This window comes from Eptatretus burgeri, chromosome 1 (genome assembly GCF_056783735.1).
Source record: "Eptatretus burgeri isolate ZD-2024b chromosome 1, Ebu_testis_v1, whole genome shotgun sequence".
NCBI lineage: Eukaryota > Metazoa > Chordata > Myxini > Myxiniformes > Myxinidae > Eptatretus > Eptatretus burgeri.
Genome location: NC_140961.1, coordinates 110,360,523 through 110,375,522, shown reverse-complemented (window position 1 = coordinate 110,375,522; position 15,000 = coordinate 110,360,523). Strand labels below are relative to the sequence as shown.

At 43.8% G+C, this 15,000-nt stretch overlaps 1 protein-coding gene across 20 annotated transcripts in view; it reads left to right on the top strand.

The window, feature by feature from the left end:
* The window catches only part of C2CD5 (C2 calcium dependent domain containing 5), a 196,906-nt gene that overhangs the window by 164,085 nt on the left and 17,821 nt on the right, over window positions 1-15,000 (top strand). For 7 of the 20 annotated variants that reach the window (XM_085894741.1, XM_085894714.1, XM_085894734.1 and 4 more), the window contains 4 exons: window positions 3,573-3,667; window positions 3,896-3,959; window positions 5,443-5,496; window positions 9,647-9,793. The exons of 1 other annotated variant lie outside the window; for it this stretch is intronic. In XM_085894741.1, the coding sequence (XP_085750867.1) occupies window positions 3,573-3,667; window positions 3,896-3,959; window positions 5,443-5,496; window positions 9,647-9,793 (360 nt within the window). Of the gene's footprint in view, window positions 1-3,529; window positions 3,668-3,895; window positions 3,960-5,442; window positions 5,558-9,646; window positions 9,794-15,000 lie in introns of those variants that run through there. 12 more of the 20 variants (XM_085894843.1, XM_085894825.1, XM_085894778.1 and 9 more) reach the window with 6 other exon arrangements.

The window sequence follows — 15,000 nt, the reverse complement described above, 5'->3', positions numbered from 1 at the left end:
GCATTCAAAAAGCAATTATTTATTTATATACACTTTACCATCTCCACAACCAACACACAACTTTGGGTTATTTATTTATATACACTTTACCCTCACTGCTGCCTACATACCACCTTGAATGATTTATTTATCTACATTTTACCATGTTTGACTCCTGACATACCACCTTTCATTATTTATTTAGCCTGGTGTTGGCTTAGTGGTTAGAGTGGCTGACTTGGGATCCCAGGGTCCTGAGTTCAAGCCCCGTTGGCTGCTGAATTAACACCAGGGGGTTGACTCAGCCTGTCATCCTTCCGAGGTCGGCGAAATGAGTACCAGTGTACTGGTCCCGGTGTATACCCCGGTAAGAATAGGTGTACCATATCCCTGTGTGTCGTAAGAGGCGACCAGGGTTGGCGTCAGGAAGGGCATCTGGCCATAAAACATTGCCTCAAGAAAAAGCCCAACCCCTGCACAGCAGGGAAAAATGGCTGTGAAAACTGTCATTATTTATTTATTTATTTTAACCATGCCTTGACTTGGAACAAGCCACAATGATTTCTTGATGATTAAAAAAAATGTTCACCTTCCTCAGTCATAATTATCAAATGCCTGTTCATTATAGCTATGAATCGCTGTTTACATCGCTTTTGTAAGTACTATAAGTTTTCAAATTAGGAGTTTGGAGCAATTTCATGCACTATATCATACTATTTTCCACGATGTACTCTCACGGACTAATAAAAGCATATCATCGAAATTTTATTTTGGTTTTGAGGATCGGATATCATCCTGACTAAAGAAGTGTCGACAATCTGTTATAAAATCTGATAATTTAAAGAAATAACAACTCTTATAATTAAGCCGATATACCTATTTTCTTTAAGCAAGCAAGGTTATGGTCCCTCCTTCTCCATACATACACAAGAAAATGTGTAATTTCCAAACCATTAAACTTATCTTTTTCTACTGTTTAGAGAATTATATTGAGTGAACAAAAGATTTAGGAACATGCCAAATTAATGAGCTTCATTGAGCTATATGATTTAACGCATTCACTGCTAGACCTGACGTGCCGTCTCCCAGAGTGACTGCCTCTGAGATCTGTGTCTATATTTTCGGAGGTTTTGCAAGGTGCTCCACAGCAGGGCCAGATTTAGGGCAGGGCCCACACGGCCACGGCCCGGGGCCCCGCGCCTCCCAGGGGCCCCACGCAAACGCAAAGATTACAAGAAATTCTGCTATTTTCCCCCTTTTGTTTGTTTGTGAAAAAAATCTTGTTCATTTGTGTAAATGGTCAGTGAATCATGAAACAAATAATCAATATCCCTGTTAATTTGGCATCTGTTTGGTTATGTTTATCATTTATTTTACATCTTTGAACTTACTTTTTTTCCTTTCCACTGATCATAAGAGCGCAATCTTAAGGTCTACCACAGAAATAGGTCACACGAAAAAAGTGAGGGTTTTCCCAATCCCAGAAAGCTGTGGCCGTCTCGATTTCATTTTTGCAAAATTACACGCCCGCCCTGAATCTATGTTTGCTATGTACTGCGCAGGCGTACTGCTGGGGTGGTTATACTCTAATTGTGTAATTCAAGTTTACACACCGGATAATATTTTATTATATTTATAAGGTGTGTCTCGCGTCAACGTTTCTCATTCTTTTCAGAAATAACGACCATGCAGACGGATAAGCTCCGCGACTCCGCTGCAGACCTGGTCAATAGTTACCCGAACGACCTGGAACCTTCTCTGGTTTCAGAAATTGTATATTTCCAGGCATTTCTCAAGACGATGCAAACAGAAGACTCAGAAAAATTGTCTGAAACTACTATGTTTTCCACAATCCACAACTACGATATGGTGGCAGCGTTCGCCAGCGTGGAGATAGCTTTGCGGGTATTCCTGTCAATGTTTGTCACGAACTGTACGGGAGAACGATCATTCTCAAAATTGAAAAGGATCAAGAACTATCTGCGTAGTACGATCGGCCAAGATTGTTTGGCATCGCTGGCCATACTGAGTGCTGAACACGAACTATTCAGGAGAGTAAGCACACGCGAAACAATCGAGAATTTTGCGCGAATCAAAGCCAGGAAGAAGCTAAAATATTCTGCAGGTTTTTAACATCTCGTAAATATATTGTAGCAATTACCCCAAAGTGTACAATAATGCAATCATATCTGCAAAAAAAAGACAAAAAAAACTTTCTACATTGAGATTTGAGATGACACCATCACGTTTTGGTTTTGCGATTATTTTCTCTGTTCCGTTGTTTTCATCCATAGTGGTGTTTCTTGTATATAAACTTTTGTTACTAGTAGTTTCTGAAATACATGTTTTTACACATAAACCGTGTTTTTTTTTCTTTTGCCCAGCCTAGATTGGTGCATTTATATATGAATACTTTTATAAGCATATATGAAGTAAAAATGGCTGCGGCCCTGAGAGGGCCCCGCGCACTTATAGGGCCCAGGGTCCCGCAACACATAAATCCGGCCCTGCTCCACAGGGAAACAAAGCAAATCTGGTTTAAAAAAAAAACATTGTGTGTGTGTGTGTGTGTGTGTGTGTGTGTGTGTGTGTGTGTGTGTGTGTGTGTGTGTGTACGTACGTACGTACGTACGTACGTGCGTGTTGTTCACAAAGCATAACTTATTCTCCATGCTAACTTGCTTACCCCCATCTCTCTCTCGCTCTCACTTTCACACTCTGTCTGTCTGTCTCTGGACATATTCAGATGGTGTTTGTCTCCAGATATGTCTGGGCAGGATTTGTCTCTGGACGTGTCTGGGTGGTGTTTGTCTCCAGCTCGCTTGGCTCCGGATGCTTCCGTGTGGTGTTTGTCTCCGGACGCGTCCGGGCTGTTTGTTTCCGGTCGGTATTTTGTTTGGACGGGAGTTAGTCTCTGGACCGTGTTTATTGTGTGACCGGAAGAAAATCGTTTCAGATGTTATTTTGTTTCCATCTTCACTGTTATATTGGGCAGAATCATTTTGATGAAACAGTATGAAGCATAATTAACACTCCACCGCAGATCTGCCTTCCCTTCCTCTCACCTCATACTGTCCTCTCTTCCCCCACCTCTCCTCACTCCCCCTCCCTCGTCTCTCCTCTCCTTCCCCCTCCACCTCTTTACTCTCCCTGCTCTCTCTCCCCACCCCTCTCTCCCTCTACCCCTTTCTTTTTCTACCTCCCCCCTTTAGTATTACCATCAGCGAGGCGACTGGTGGTATTTGCTCGTTATCAATTAAACAATCCACATGAGTAGTTGCTCCGATGGTGAAAATTTTGTCTCAATCCGACAAGCGGTTGCGGAGAAAAACACTCAAGTTCTGTGTGGACAAACAAACAAGCAAAGAAACAAGCAGACAGACAAACAAACGGACCCAAATGCAATACCCTCTCCTTCGGCGAGGGTAATGAAATGGAAGGATTTATTTTTTGGCATACCACCTTGAATTATTTGTTTATTAATGTACGCTGTACCATCACTGCTACCTGCACACCATCTTGAGCTATTTTGTTTTATCGAATTATCTAGTTCTGTCAAGTCGTGGCCGACTTCTGGTGACATTCCTGTTCAGATTTCTCCAAACATCCCTATCCTATGCTGCTTCCCGAGACTCTGTCAGGGACGGCTTGGTTGCAGCCTTTACCCAATCCATCCAGCACATATAAGGTCTGCCTCTTCCTTTTCTTCCCTCAGCGATGCCTAGCATGGTTGACTTCTCCAGAATTTTGTGGTGTGCTTGCATGATGTTTCTGTTTTAGCATCAGCGCTTCCAATGTACACAGTGATCTAATTTCTTCAAGCATTGTTTTTTTTTGTTCTTCTTACAGTACATGAAATTTTAATATTCTTCTCCAACCCCAATATAAAAATTGTTGATTTTCTTCCTTTTTACAGCGCGTGCGCTGTATACAATTGCACCGAGTTTGAAATGTCCCCGGCGTCGTCTACCACGTCTCCGGTGGGTCCGGTGTCCCCCCCCCCACCTGCCTCAAGACAGCCAATGACGGCCGTCCGATAGATGCAATACCCGAGTATTTCAATGGAAATTTGTGAAACTAATGTGTTATATATGTGAAAACCATTTAATTTATTGCTTGACGGAAAAAAAACGAAGAAACGCTCCCCTCATGTACGAACGAACGAAAGACGTCATTTCCGTCCTCCATGGCATTTCGCGCCGAACGCAGAAAGCTAAGTTCTTCTTATGCCATCATTCTCTTTAATATTAGCCATAAACAAGTGTTTCATCATGCATTAGTAGTTGAAATTTACTTACATAATAATTAAAACATCTTCTTTAAGCACCTGTTCTATCAGTTCCTACAACTCTCCATAAAACTCCTCCACATTTTCTTCATCTGCTGGAGAGGTTGGAGCATGTATCTCAATGATGGAGGTTTCACTGGATGTCCTTTCAACCTCACTGATATTATCCTATCATTGAATGGGTTATATTGCAGTGCTGACCAAGCTGTCTTATTGTTGCACACTACTGCCACTGCATTTCTTTTGTAGGTTTTGTGACCAGAAAATAACAATTTATAATCATCAGATTGAAATTGCCCCGAACCAGTTAATCTAAGATCACTTTCAGTGATTGTCCTCTCCATCTCTCTCTTTATTACTCCCCGACTGGTTTCACCGGAGGCGACTGTAGGCTTGCTGTCCGTCTGTCCCGCCTTTGGTTTTTCAGACTTTTTTCCCATACCCTTTAACATATTCAACTGAAACTTGGTTCATGACTGTATTTTGATAAGGTACAGAACAATTTCGAGTTTCAGGGCGTTTTGTCAATTTTTCACAGAGTTATGCCCTTTTTGGACTTGTAAAATATCACATCTGGAGGGGACATGTGTTGCAAAGCAATTCTCGCTCATGTTGCATTGAACCTTCCCTGATTCATTGACCTTGCATTCCTTGTCCCAATTTTGTGAATGTTTGATAATCTGACAGTTTGATTTTAAGTTGTGGCGACCTCAGAAACTGGATTTCCATGCGGATTTGATCCAGCCCCGTCATTATGGCCAGTCCTACTCAACGAAACAATTTGCACTTTTCCAGTAGCCATTTGGGTGCTTTCAAACCTGGGGGCTCATCATCTTTGCACCAGAACTTTATCTCTTCGTTTTCTGATCTTGATCGTTTTTGTGCAGCCATTACTGGCAATATGTGATTACGTTGGCACATTGATCCCATAGCTTCGTGTAACCGTCCGTCCGTCCACATCCACCACTTGCTCCCATGGCTTCGTGTAACCTGAATCGACAGGCTAAAATGGGGTAGTACACCTTGCCCAAGGGTGTCCCATGGGTTAACAAATGCAAAGGTCACCTCCTTTTAAAGGGATTGCTGCCTTTATCCTGTTAAACCCTTAGCCTTTAGTTTCAAACCCTTAACTGCAAGGCAGCAGTAGATTTTGATTCAGTTTCCTTCTCCTGCAGGAGCTGCTTACCAAGGCTAATGAGCCCCATCTGCCTGAAGCAATTGGATGTAAGGTGCCAGTGATTCGCCTTTCAACTCTACACCCATTCGTGAAAACAATCACACCACGAGAAGGCCAGTGCGAGGCTAGACTGTCAGAGGCTGTTTGAGATGCTGAGCCATATTTAAATATACCTTGTCGTCAATGTCGCTCCATGGCATAAAAGTTCATGGGGGTCATTATTTATTACCCTTGCCAGAAGAGAGGGTATTGCATTTGGATCCATTTGTATCTATCTATCTGTCTGTCTGTCTACCTGGTTGTTTGTCTGTACATAATGTGCCAACATAGACCACAATTTTAACTCTTTATCTTTTTTCAACTGAATACCTCCACGAAGTATGTCAAATTAGAATGCGAGTACGTCTATAAAGTTTGTACTATATAATTAGAATGTGAGTATGTTTACAAAATATGTACCACACAAACACCCACAAAAAACAAGTCTTGGTGATAATCTGCAATCTTTGATTGCTCTTTCCAGTTGACTTCTGCACAATTCACCATTTCCATGACCAACAAATGTTTTAATTATTTTTTATTTTTTATTTTTTTTATTTTATTTTATTGATAGCTCTTCTGGAACGCAGTTCTGGAGAGCTGATGTGATCGTAACACACATTAGCTCACCTGGAACGCAAAGGGCGGAGGAGCTCCTTGTGAGCCAAAGGCCAGCCATATCTAGTGCTCAACTGAGTCTGCGGACGTGCTCCTGCAGTTGGGTTCCTTTGTATAAGGAGGTTGGTGGCAGAATTTGCACTCTGGCCACCGAAAACCCCTTTATGCCACAAAACCTACTAAAAGCACCAAGAAATCTGAAAACCCACTCCGTGGGAGTACGACCTGTGCAACTGCCCTCCGCAGGACAGCTCACCGAATGAGGGGATCAGGGCAAAGCCTTTGGGACCCCCAATATTTGATGATTTTAGGAAAACCACAATGTAACCTTCCCGGGTCAGACTGTGGGAGTATGTGTCAGGGTGGTGATGAGGTGTCGTCTTCCAGACGGCGGTCTCCTTTGGTTAACCAAAGGCAGTCCCTTTGGGTGGGTGCCTGGAATGTCCTATCCCTAAGAGAGGATAATCGCATGTCTCATCATCTGAGCTCAAGCCTTTGGACATCAGGACATGGACAAGCCTGTCAGACTTGACACCAAAGAGGCCAACAATAGACCGTATCCTTGCTCTTGGGTATCTCACCAAATGCAGACGAGAGTTTTAGCAGGGGCTGCTTTCAGCCTTTGTTGATCTCTGTAAAGCGTTCGATTCAGTGAATTGCGATGCCCTCTGGAGGATTCTTGGTCTTCGTGGGGTGCTGACAAAACTGATCAATCTGATGTCTGAACTATACTCTGGTACTGAGATTGCTGCGAGATGTGGTGATATCATCTCTGATTTATTTCCAGTTGTCACTGGAGTTTGTCAGGGGTGTGTACTGGCCCACACATTTTTCAGTGCTTGTATGGACTGGATTCTGGGGAGGATGTCCGAGAGATCAAGCTGCGGTGCATCATTTTGGAATGTCAAGATCTCTGACCTTGATTTCGCAGATGATGCTGTCATCTTTGCGGAGACTCTGGATATCCTTTTGTGGGCCCCCGAGGTGCTGAATGAGGAGTCAGAGCAGCTGGAGTTATGGGTTTCTTGGGTCAAAACTAAGATCCAGGCTTTTGCTGACATCTTGGATGCTGCTATTTTGTCTGCACCTGATTGTGGCGAGGATGTTGAGGTCACGGAGAGATTCACTTCCCTTGGCAGTGATATTCATGTCTCTGCTGGTTGTGAGCAAGAGGTCAAGTGACATCTGGGTCGGGCCTGGGGAGTCATGGATTTACTGGATCATGGGGTGTGGCGCTGCCGGAACCTGTGCGGGAGAACAAAAGTCCAAGTCTTCAAGTTCCTGGTGCTTCCAGTCTTGCTCTATGGATGTGAGACTTGGACTCTGACGAGGGATCTGAGATGGAGACTTAATTCCTTTGGTACCAGGTCTCTTCGGAAAATCTTTGGCTCTTGCTGGTCGGACTTTGTGTCCATCGAGCGGTTGCTGAGAGAGACTCAAATGAGATGTTTTTTTTTACCTGCATCGTCATTGAGCGTCAGCTGTGGCTGTATGGACATGCGGCTCGTTTCTCCTAATGCTGATCCTGCTCACCAGATTCTCTCAGCGAGGGAGCCTCATGAGTTGAGGATGCCAATGAGTCGACCACGTGCCTCGTGGTTGCAGCAGCTTTTTCAGCTGCATCCTAAGGAGGTGGGGATGGGCAAGGCATCTGCCTGGGGTTGAGCAGGCAGAGGCCCCTGGAGTACCGGCTTAAAGTGGACGCAGCGATGCGCTGCTCCGGCACATGCTCCCATACCTCACCTGACCTATGGGATGATGCGTCGTCCGTCCACAAACACTTGCAACTTCTTCTCTAGAACTGCATAAACAATTTTGATGAAACTTGACCACAGACTTCATTACCTGTGATGTACTAAAGTTTGTTCACGACATGAAAAAAATCTGGATTTAAGCATGTCTAAGGGGTGGGTGGGGGAGGGGGGTTCCTCCCTAAAGATGTATTTGCTTTCTTCTCCGAAGCCACACACGTTATTTGATGAAACTTGACCATAACCTTCATCACCTGTGATGTACCAAAGTTTATTCACGTCATGAAAAATAATCCATAGGTATTTACTTTCTTCTCTGTTACATATTTTGTGGGTTATGCACACTTACCAGTGGTTCCATGATTTTCTTATCCAGCCACTACCAGGTGAGTGCACAGTGGTATTGCTGTTATTTTTACACTTTACCATCATTGCTACCAACATACCACCTATTTATTTATTTATTTATATACAGTCGACCATCACTGCTCCGCACATGCCACCTTCAGTTATTCAATTACTTGTGAACTATTTCCATCTCCACAACCAACACACATCTTCAAATTATTTATTTAGTGATATACACTTTACATCATCTCTACTTACATACCACCATTAATTATATCTGCAATTAATGATCAGTTTAAGTCGGATCAGTTTACGTCATCATTTTAACATCGTTGGAAAATAGCGGGCATCATTATTCGTTTACGTCTTCGATCAGTTTTATGTCGTCAATAAAATTGTTTATTATCACTTGTAAATTGCTCAATCATTCACTAACTTGTGTTTTTGTGCACCGTACCGTCATGTGAGGTACATGAGTGGTGAGGCTTGGGTGTTCTGCAAAAGCAAACCACGTGATCAAGAACCTTCTTGAATCATGTTTCTCAACGACAGATTTGTTTCCACCCAACCACGTGACCCACAATATAATGAGGAAACGAAACAACCCGTGATCGGGTTTATTTACTTTTTGCCTCTAATATGTAGTTCAGTCGATCACTCACTATCGTACGATGAGGCGTCACTTATACCTCTTCGTCTCCACAACTCCACCACCTGCCTCTCCACCTACCTCGACTCACTCAAACCACATCACCCCCATTCCTCCCCATGTAAATGTGAGCAAATATACCCCATGTAAATATTTATGTACCTTTTATGTGTCTTATTCTGTTGTTTTATGTTATATATAATTTTTATTTGCATGGAAATGTATACTTTACTGACTTTCCTCAATTAATTAGCATTACTCTTCCGAATTTATTTTTATAATTTGTGATCTATTAAGACTTTACACAAGGAGTATTGAAGTGTTGGAACATATCTCCTGTATTTTAGTTAATTACTCGACGACCTGTGGAATTCTTGCGCTCTCGTGTACCGTTTTGTCTGTATTTCGGGAACATACATACATGCATACATGCATACATGCATACATACATCATGACAGTTTTCGTAATATATAGATTATGACAAGTAGCTGATCAGTCAATGTCGCATCAGTTTGTCATCTTTTCCAAGAACGTAATCCTGACTTGAACTGTTCATTCCCAGTTTGCACTTTACCTTTACCACTGCTGACATACCATCTTTATTTATTTATTTAAATACCTTTTACCTTCCGAGAACTTCTCTTCATTTCATTTCATTTCATTCACTTATTTAATCAAATGTGAAATTTACACGTTTGTCTTTTAAAATTATTTTGCTGACCCTTATTACGTAGTTTTTTTTTTTAAAAGAGGGATTGGAAAGAGGTTGCCTGATAATCCTGTGCTTTCTGTACAGGAAGGTGGTGTGAGCGGTTTCTTGCACACTTTCCTCATTGAAGTGTTTTCGATGGTACGTGCTCATGTGCTTGCTCTTGGCGGTAATGCTGTAGTATCATATCGCTTGAAGGAGTGCGTCTTTATGGAGAACTTGAACAAGAACCAGGTTGGTTTAATGTGATTGTGGAACATTATTGAAGCACCTGTGCACTACATGGTTTGTGAATGACGTTTTTGTGCCAAATGCTTTCCCATGCAAACTTTTTTAAGGCGTTTCTAAATTGCACCATCTCATGAAGTCAGACATATGATATCACATACCTTGGATTTTATTGAGCTTCATCATAAAATATCGTGGTTTTGAACGGTCGCGGGCAACTTCTCTGTGTACCTATTTGATTATCATGGGGCTTAATTCTAACCATTCACGATTTTTTAGCAGAGTTGTGAGTGTTTGTTTACATCCATGTGGGTGGTTATCTCGCATCAGAAGCCTTTCGTAGTTTCTCACGCACCGTTAATAAACAATCGACTGTGTGTTATATCCGTAAGAGTGAAGCAAATATCTGCAAGTGTTTCTTCATGTGCTCCCTAAAGTGTTTCTCGCGCACTGATGAAAATGGTGCCCAAGCATGAAGTGATGGACAAAAGTGAATCTGGTGCATACAGGCAGAGAAAAGTGATGACCTTGTGCAGAAAAAAAATCGCCTTTATTTGGGGGGGGGGGGGGTCGGGGACAGGTGGGGGTGGGGAGACGTGGTTCACCAATAAATCATTCAGCAAAAATAAACACCGTTAAATTACAAAAGGAAACTACATTAGAGATTAATAGGGGGGATTGGTGGGGGCTTTCAACACATTACGGAAGGGAAGGGGCCATGTTTAATCTGTTTCTCAACATTTTATCTGATTCATTGTGGCAGGAGACTTCATCATAAAGCTGATTTATATTTATTTCAATTGTGACATGTACATTTTTTGGCTGCCAACCATCTTCCTCTGCATTTTCTCATAACCTCGGAACCAAAGCCCTTTTCCCACAGGCCCTTGGTTTGAATTTTTGCGGATTCTGAATTTTTGTGGCTTTTGAACTTTCCCGGTGTGTTTGTGCGCGTGCGTGCATGTGTGTGTGTGTGTGTGTGCGCATGCGTGTATAGATGTTGGTCCAAGTCAGGAGAACTTCATAATTGCACAAATGTGTGTATATATACATGTATATATTGTTGCGAATTCGCGCCCGCCGGCGTGCGAGCGGCCACGTAACTCGAATCGCGGCACGTCGCCCACCGGACGGACAATTCTGTCGTGACCCTCTCGGACTAACGCCGGGAGCTAGTCACGGGTGGGCCTTTCGGCCTCACCATGATCGTGCCAATCGGCCTCCCGCGTGGGATAGGGTTGTTCGCCAAACTCGACCTACCTAAGTACCCACGCGGAGGGTTAATTATCGGGCGTATTAAGCCCACGAGCAACCCTTTACATGAAGTAATATGGACATTCAATTAAAGAAAAGACGAAGCGAAACGGGAAAAACAGTTCAACATAATGCACATTTATTCCACGGCACATGGAGAGCACACATATACAATTACAACAATTATGCACCAAAAGCAATTGCAAAAGAAACGCAACAATGCAGATCTACTACCGACTACGCGAGCACACGGCAACACTTACACAGTTTTACTTTATAGATGGCGCCAACAACACATTTACTCAAAAGCAAAAGAAAAGGGCCACCCTCAAAGACAAGGGGGCAGACGGGGCCTGTGGGCAGCGAGACCGGGTGGATCCTACCTGTGTCTTTGTGATGAGCCGCCAATGTGGTGGCGCGGCGGTGCCCCGACTCCGCGCTTCTTCGCGGGTTTCGTTGGCACTGCTTGGAGTGGGGTGGGAACGGGGCCCCCCTTTTCACACTATCTCAGCGTGGGGGGGGGGAGAAAGGGGGGAATTGTTGATGCTCTGGGGAAAGAGGATAGCTGGCTTGCTTGGGTCCCGCGACAAGCGACTCCACTGCGAGCTCGTCGCCGACCACCGTCTTCCTTGCCTCGGACCCGAGCTATCCGGTCCCTCCGCAATTCTCCTCAGCCGACTGTAGCAAATCACCTCGACCGTGCTCCAGGCTCCAGGCTTCCTCTCTCTGCAGCTCCCCGACAGACTCCAAACCCTGACAGACTCCGACAGACTGACTCTCCTCCAGACCCTACTTGACTCTTCTCAAACTCGCCTTGACTCTTCTCCAACTCGCCTTGACTCGTCTCCAACTCGCCTTGACTCTTCTCCAACTGACCCAATTCGCCCCGCGCTCGGCGCTTTATAGTCTGGCAGGAGAACCCATATGCAAATTTCTGGATCAGAACGAGCTCGGGGGTGGAGCCACGCCCGCCCATTGAACAGAGGAAAAGGGGCCTGAGTCTCCCCTGATCCTCGAATTTGCATATATCGATTCTACTCCGAGGCGGCTGGAGGCGGGGCCAAACTCCCCCGCGATTGCTGATTGGACGGATCAGAAGTGGGCGTGTATCATTCCTGATCCGAATTCTCCTCGGAAAGGCCGCACTTTGCACCCGTGGCTCGGCGCGCGTCCCGCACGAGGCCAGGACAGCCTGACGCTCGGTGCCCACAAGCGGTGCGGGAATGGCCACAGAAGGAGGAGGCAAAGGTGGTGGAGGGTTTAAAGTGGTGGTCCATGGCCATGGTGACGTTTGGAATGGCGGTGATGCGATGTTTGCGGGAGCGAGTTGTGAAGGTAAAGGTCGTGGCTGTTGGCGTTGTTGTTGTTGTGAAGCGGTGTTGTGGTTGGTGGTTGTTGTGTGATGGCGGTTGAGACGTGGTTGGTTCAAAATAAAGATAGAACAGAAAAACGGCTATCTCAAAGGGTCGCAGCCCGAATGAATCACATTTATTCCCTCTAAACAACGAGTTTGGGGCTAACTACACATGTACTTACAGAGATATCTCACCTACGGGACCTGAATGGTGGTTTGCGAATTTCCTCAACCGCAACAATATGTATATATATATATATATATATATATATATATATATATATATATATATATATATATATATATATATATATATATATATATATATGTATATATATATATATATATATATATATATATATATATATATATATATATATATATATATATATATATATATATATGTATATGTATATATATATATATATATATATATATATATATATATATATATATACATATATATATATATATACATATACATATATATATATATACATATATATATATATATATATATATATATATAATATATATATACATATACATATATGTAATGTCACTTTTTCGATATATGTAGTCCACCAAAATTTAATTTTTTTTGGAGTGGTCTTTTTTTTTTCCAGAGCTGTATATATACATATATATATTGTTGCGGTATTCGCGCCCGCCGGCGTGCGAACGGCCACGTAACTCGAATCGCGGCACGTCGCCCACCGGACGGACAATCCAGTCGTGACCCTCTCGGACTAACGCCGGGAACCAGTCACGGGTGGACCTTTCGGTCTCACCGCGATCGAGCCAATCAGCCCCCGCGTGGGATAGGGTTGCTCGCCAAATTCGAACTACCTAAGTACCCACGCGGAGGGTAGACCGGGCGATCGCACCTCGCCGCAGGTCGACTTCGGACACGGGCCACTTAAGCGACCCGTTCCGTACTATCAGAATAACCGAGCGGTGTTATCGTCGACCTCGACGGTTCGATTAATTATCGGGCGTATTCAGCCCACTACCAACCCTTTACGTGAAGCAAGATGGGGATTCAATGGAGGAAAAGACGAAGCGAAGCGGGAGAACAGTTCAACAATAAAGCACATTTATTCGCGACGAACGGAAAGCACACAAATACAATTCCACCAAATGCACACAAAAAAAAGAAAACACAATTCCATTTACACAAAAAGCAAACATAAAAGTGAAAACACAGTGCAGAGCTAATACCGACTACCGAGCACACTGCAACACTTATACAATTCTACTTCACAGACGGCGCCGACAACACATACCCAAAACCAAGGAAAAGAAATACCTCAAGAATGAGGCAGGCCTGAGGCCGAGACCGGGTCGGGCCTACCCGTCTGGTGATGAGACGCGGAGCGGCGATGGCGCTTCTCTCCGCGGGCCTCGCGGACAGTGTCAGGCAGGGGGGTGGGAAAAGGGGCCCCCTTGGTCGCACTATCTCAGCGCGGGGGGAAACAGGAGGGGGTTGCTGATGCTCGGGGTATAGAGGATCTTTATTCCCCCTGGTGTGCGTCTCCACCTTGGCCAGGTCGCGCTGTCGGCCTCCCTCGGGCGTGCAGCTCCTGGCACCGACGCGAGCACCCCCTCGTCCGACTCTCTTCAGCTTCTCCAGCCACTGCAGGCTTCGGGCTCCAGTCTTCCACACTCGTCCCCTCCGTTCCGACTCCTTCTCGTTCTCGACTCCTTCTCGTTCTCGTTTGCGACTCTCTCTCGTTCTCGTTCTCTCTTTTCTGACTGACGAACACCGTCCTTTTATCCCCCCGTAACTTCGCCTTTGACCCCCTCCCTTTGACCTTTCACCTCGCTCCCCATTGGCCCGAGAAAAAGTGGGCGTGAAGGCTTTTTGATCCACAAATCTGCATATATCGATCGCCCTGGGGGCGGGGCCAATTCGCCCCTCGCTCACCGATTGGACGGCAAAAAGTGGGCGTGTGTCGTTTTTGATCCGTTTTTGAAGCACAAAATCCGTGATTTTGTACACGCTGTTCGACGCGCGTTCTGCATGAGTCCAACACCGGTACCCACAGCGGGGCAAGAACGGTGGCGATGCTACGGTTGCGAGGTGTGACGTGAAGGTCGTGGCGGTTGTGGTGAAGCGGTGGTTGTGGTCGGTGGTTGATGTTGTGGTTGTGATCATGGCGGTTGGTCCAAAATAAAGATAGTAAAAGAAAAACGGCTATCCTGAAGAGTCGCAGCACGCATGAATAACATTTATTCCCACTAGACAACGGGTTTGGGCCTAACTACACATGCACTTACCGAGATACCTCACCTAATGGACCTGAATGGTGGTTTGCGAATTTGGTAACCACAACAATATATATATATATATATATATATATATATATATATATATATATATATATATATATATATATGTATATATGTATATATGTATATATGTATATATGTATATATGTATATATGCATATATGTATATATGTATATATGCATATATGTATATATATATGTATATATATATATATATATATATATGTATATATGTATATATGTATATGTATATATGTATATATATATATATATATATATGTATATGTATATATATATATATATATATGTATAT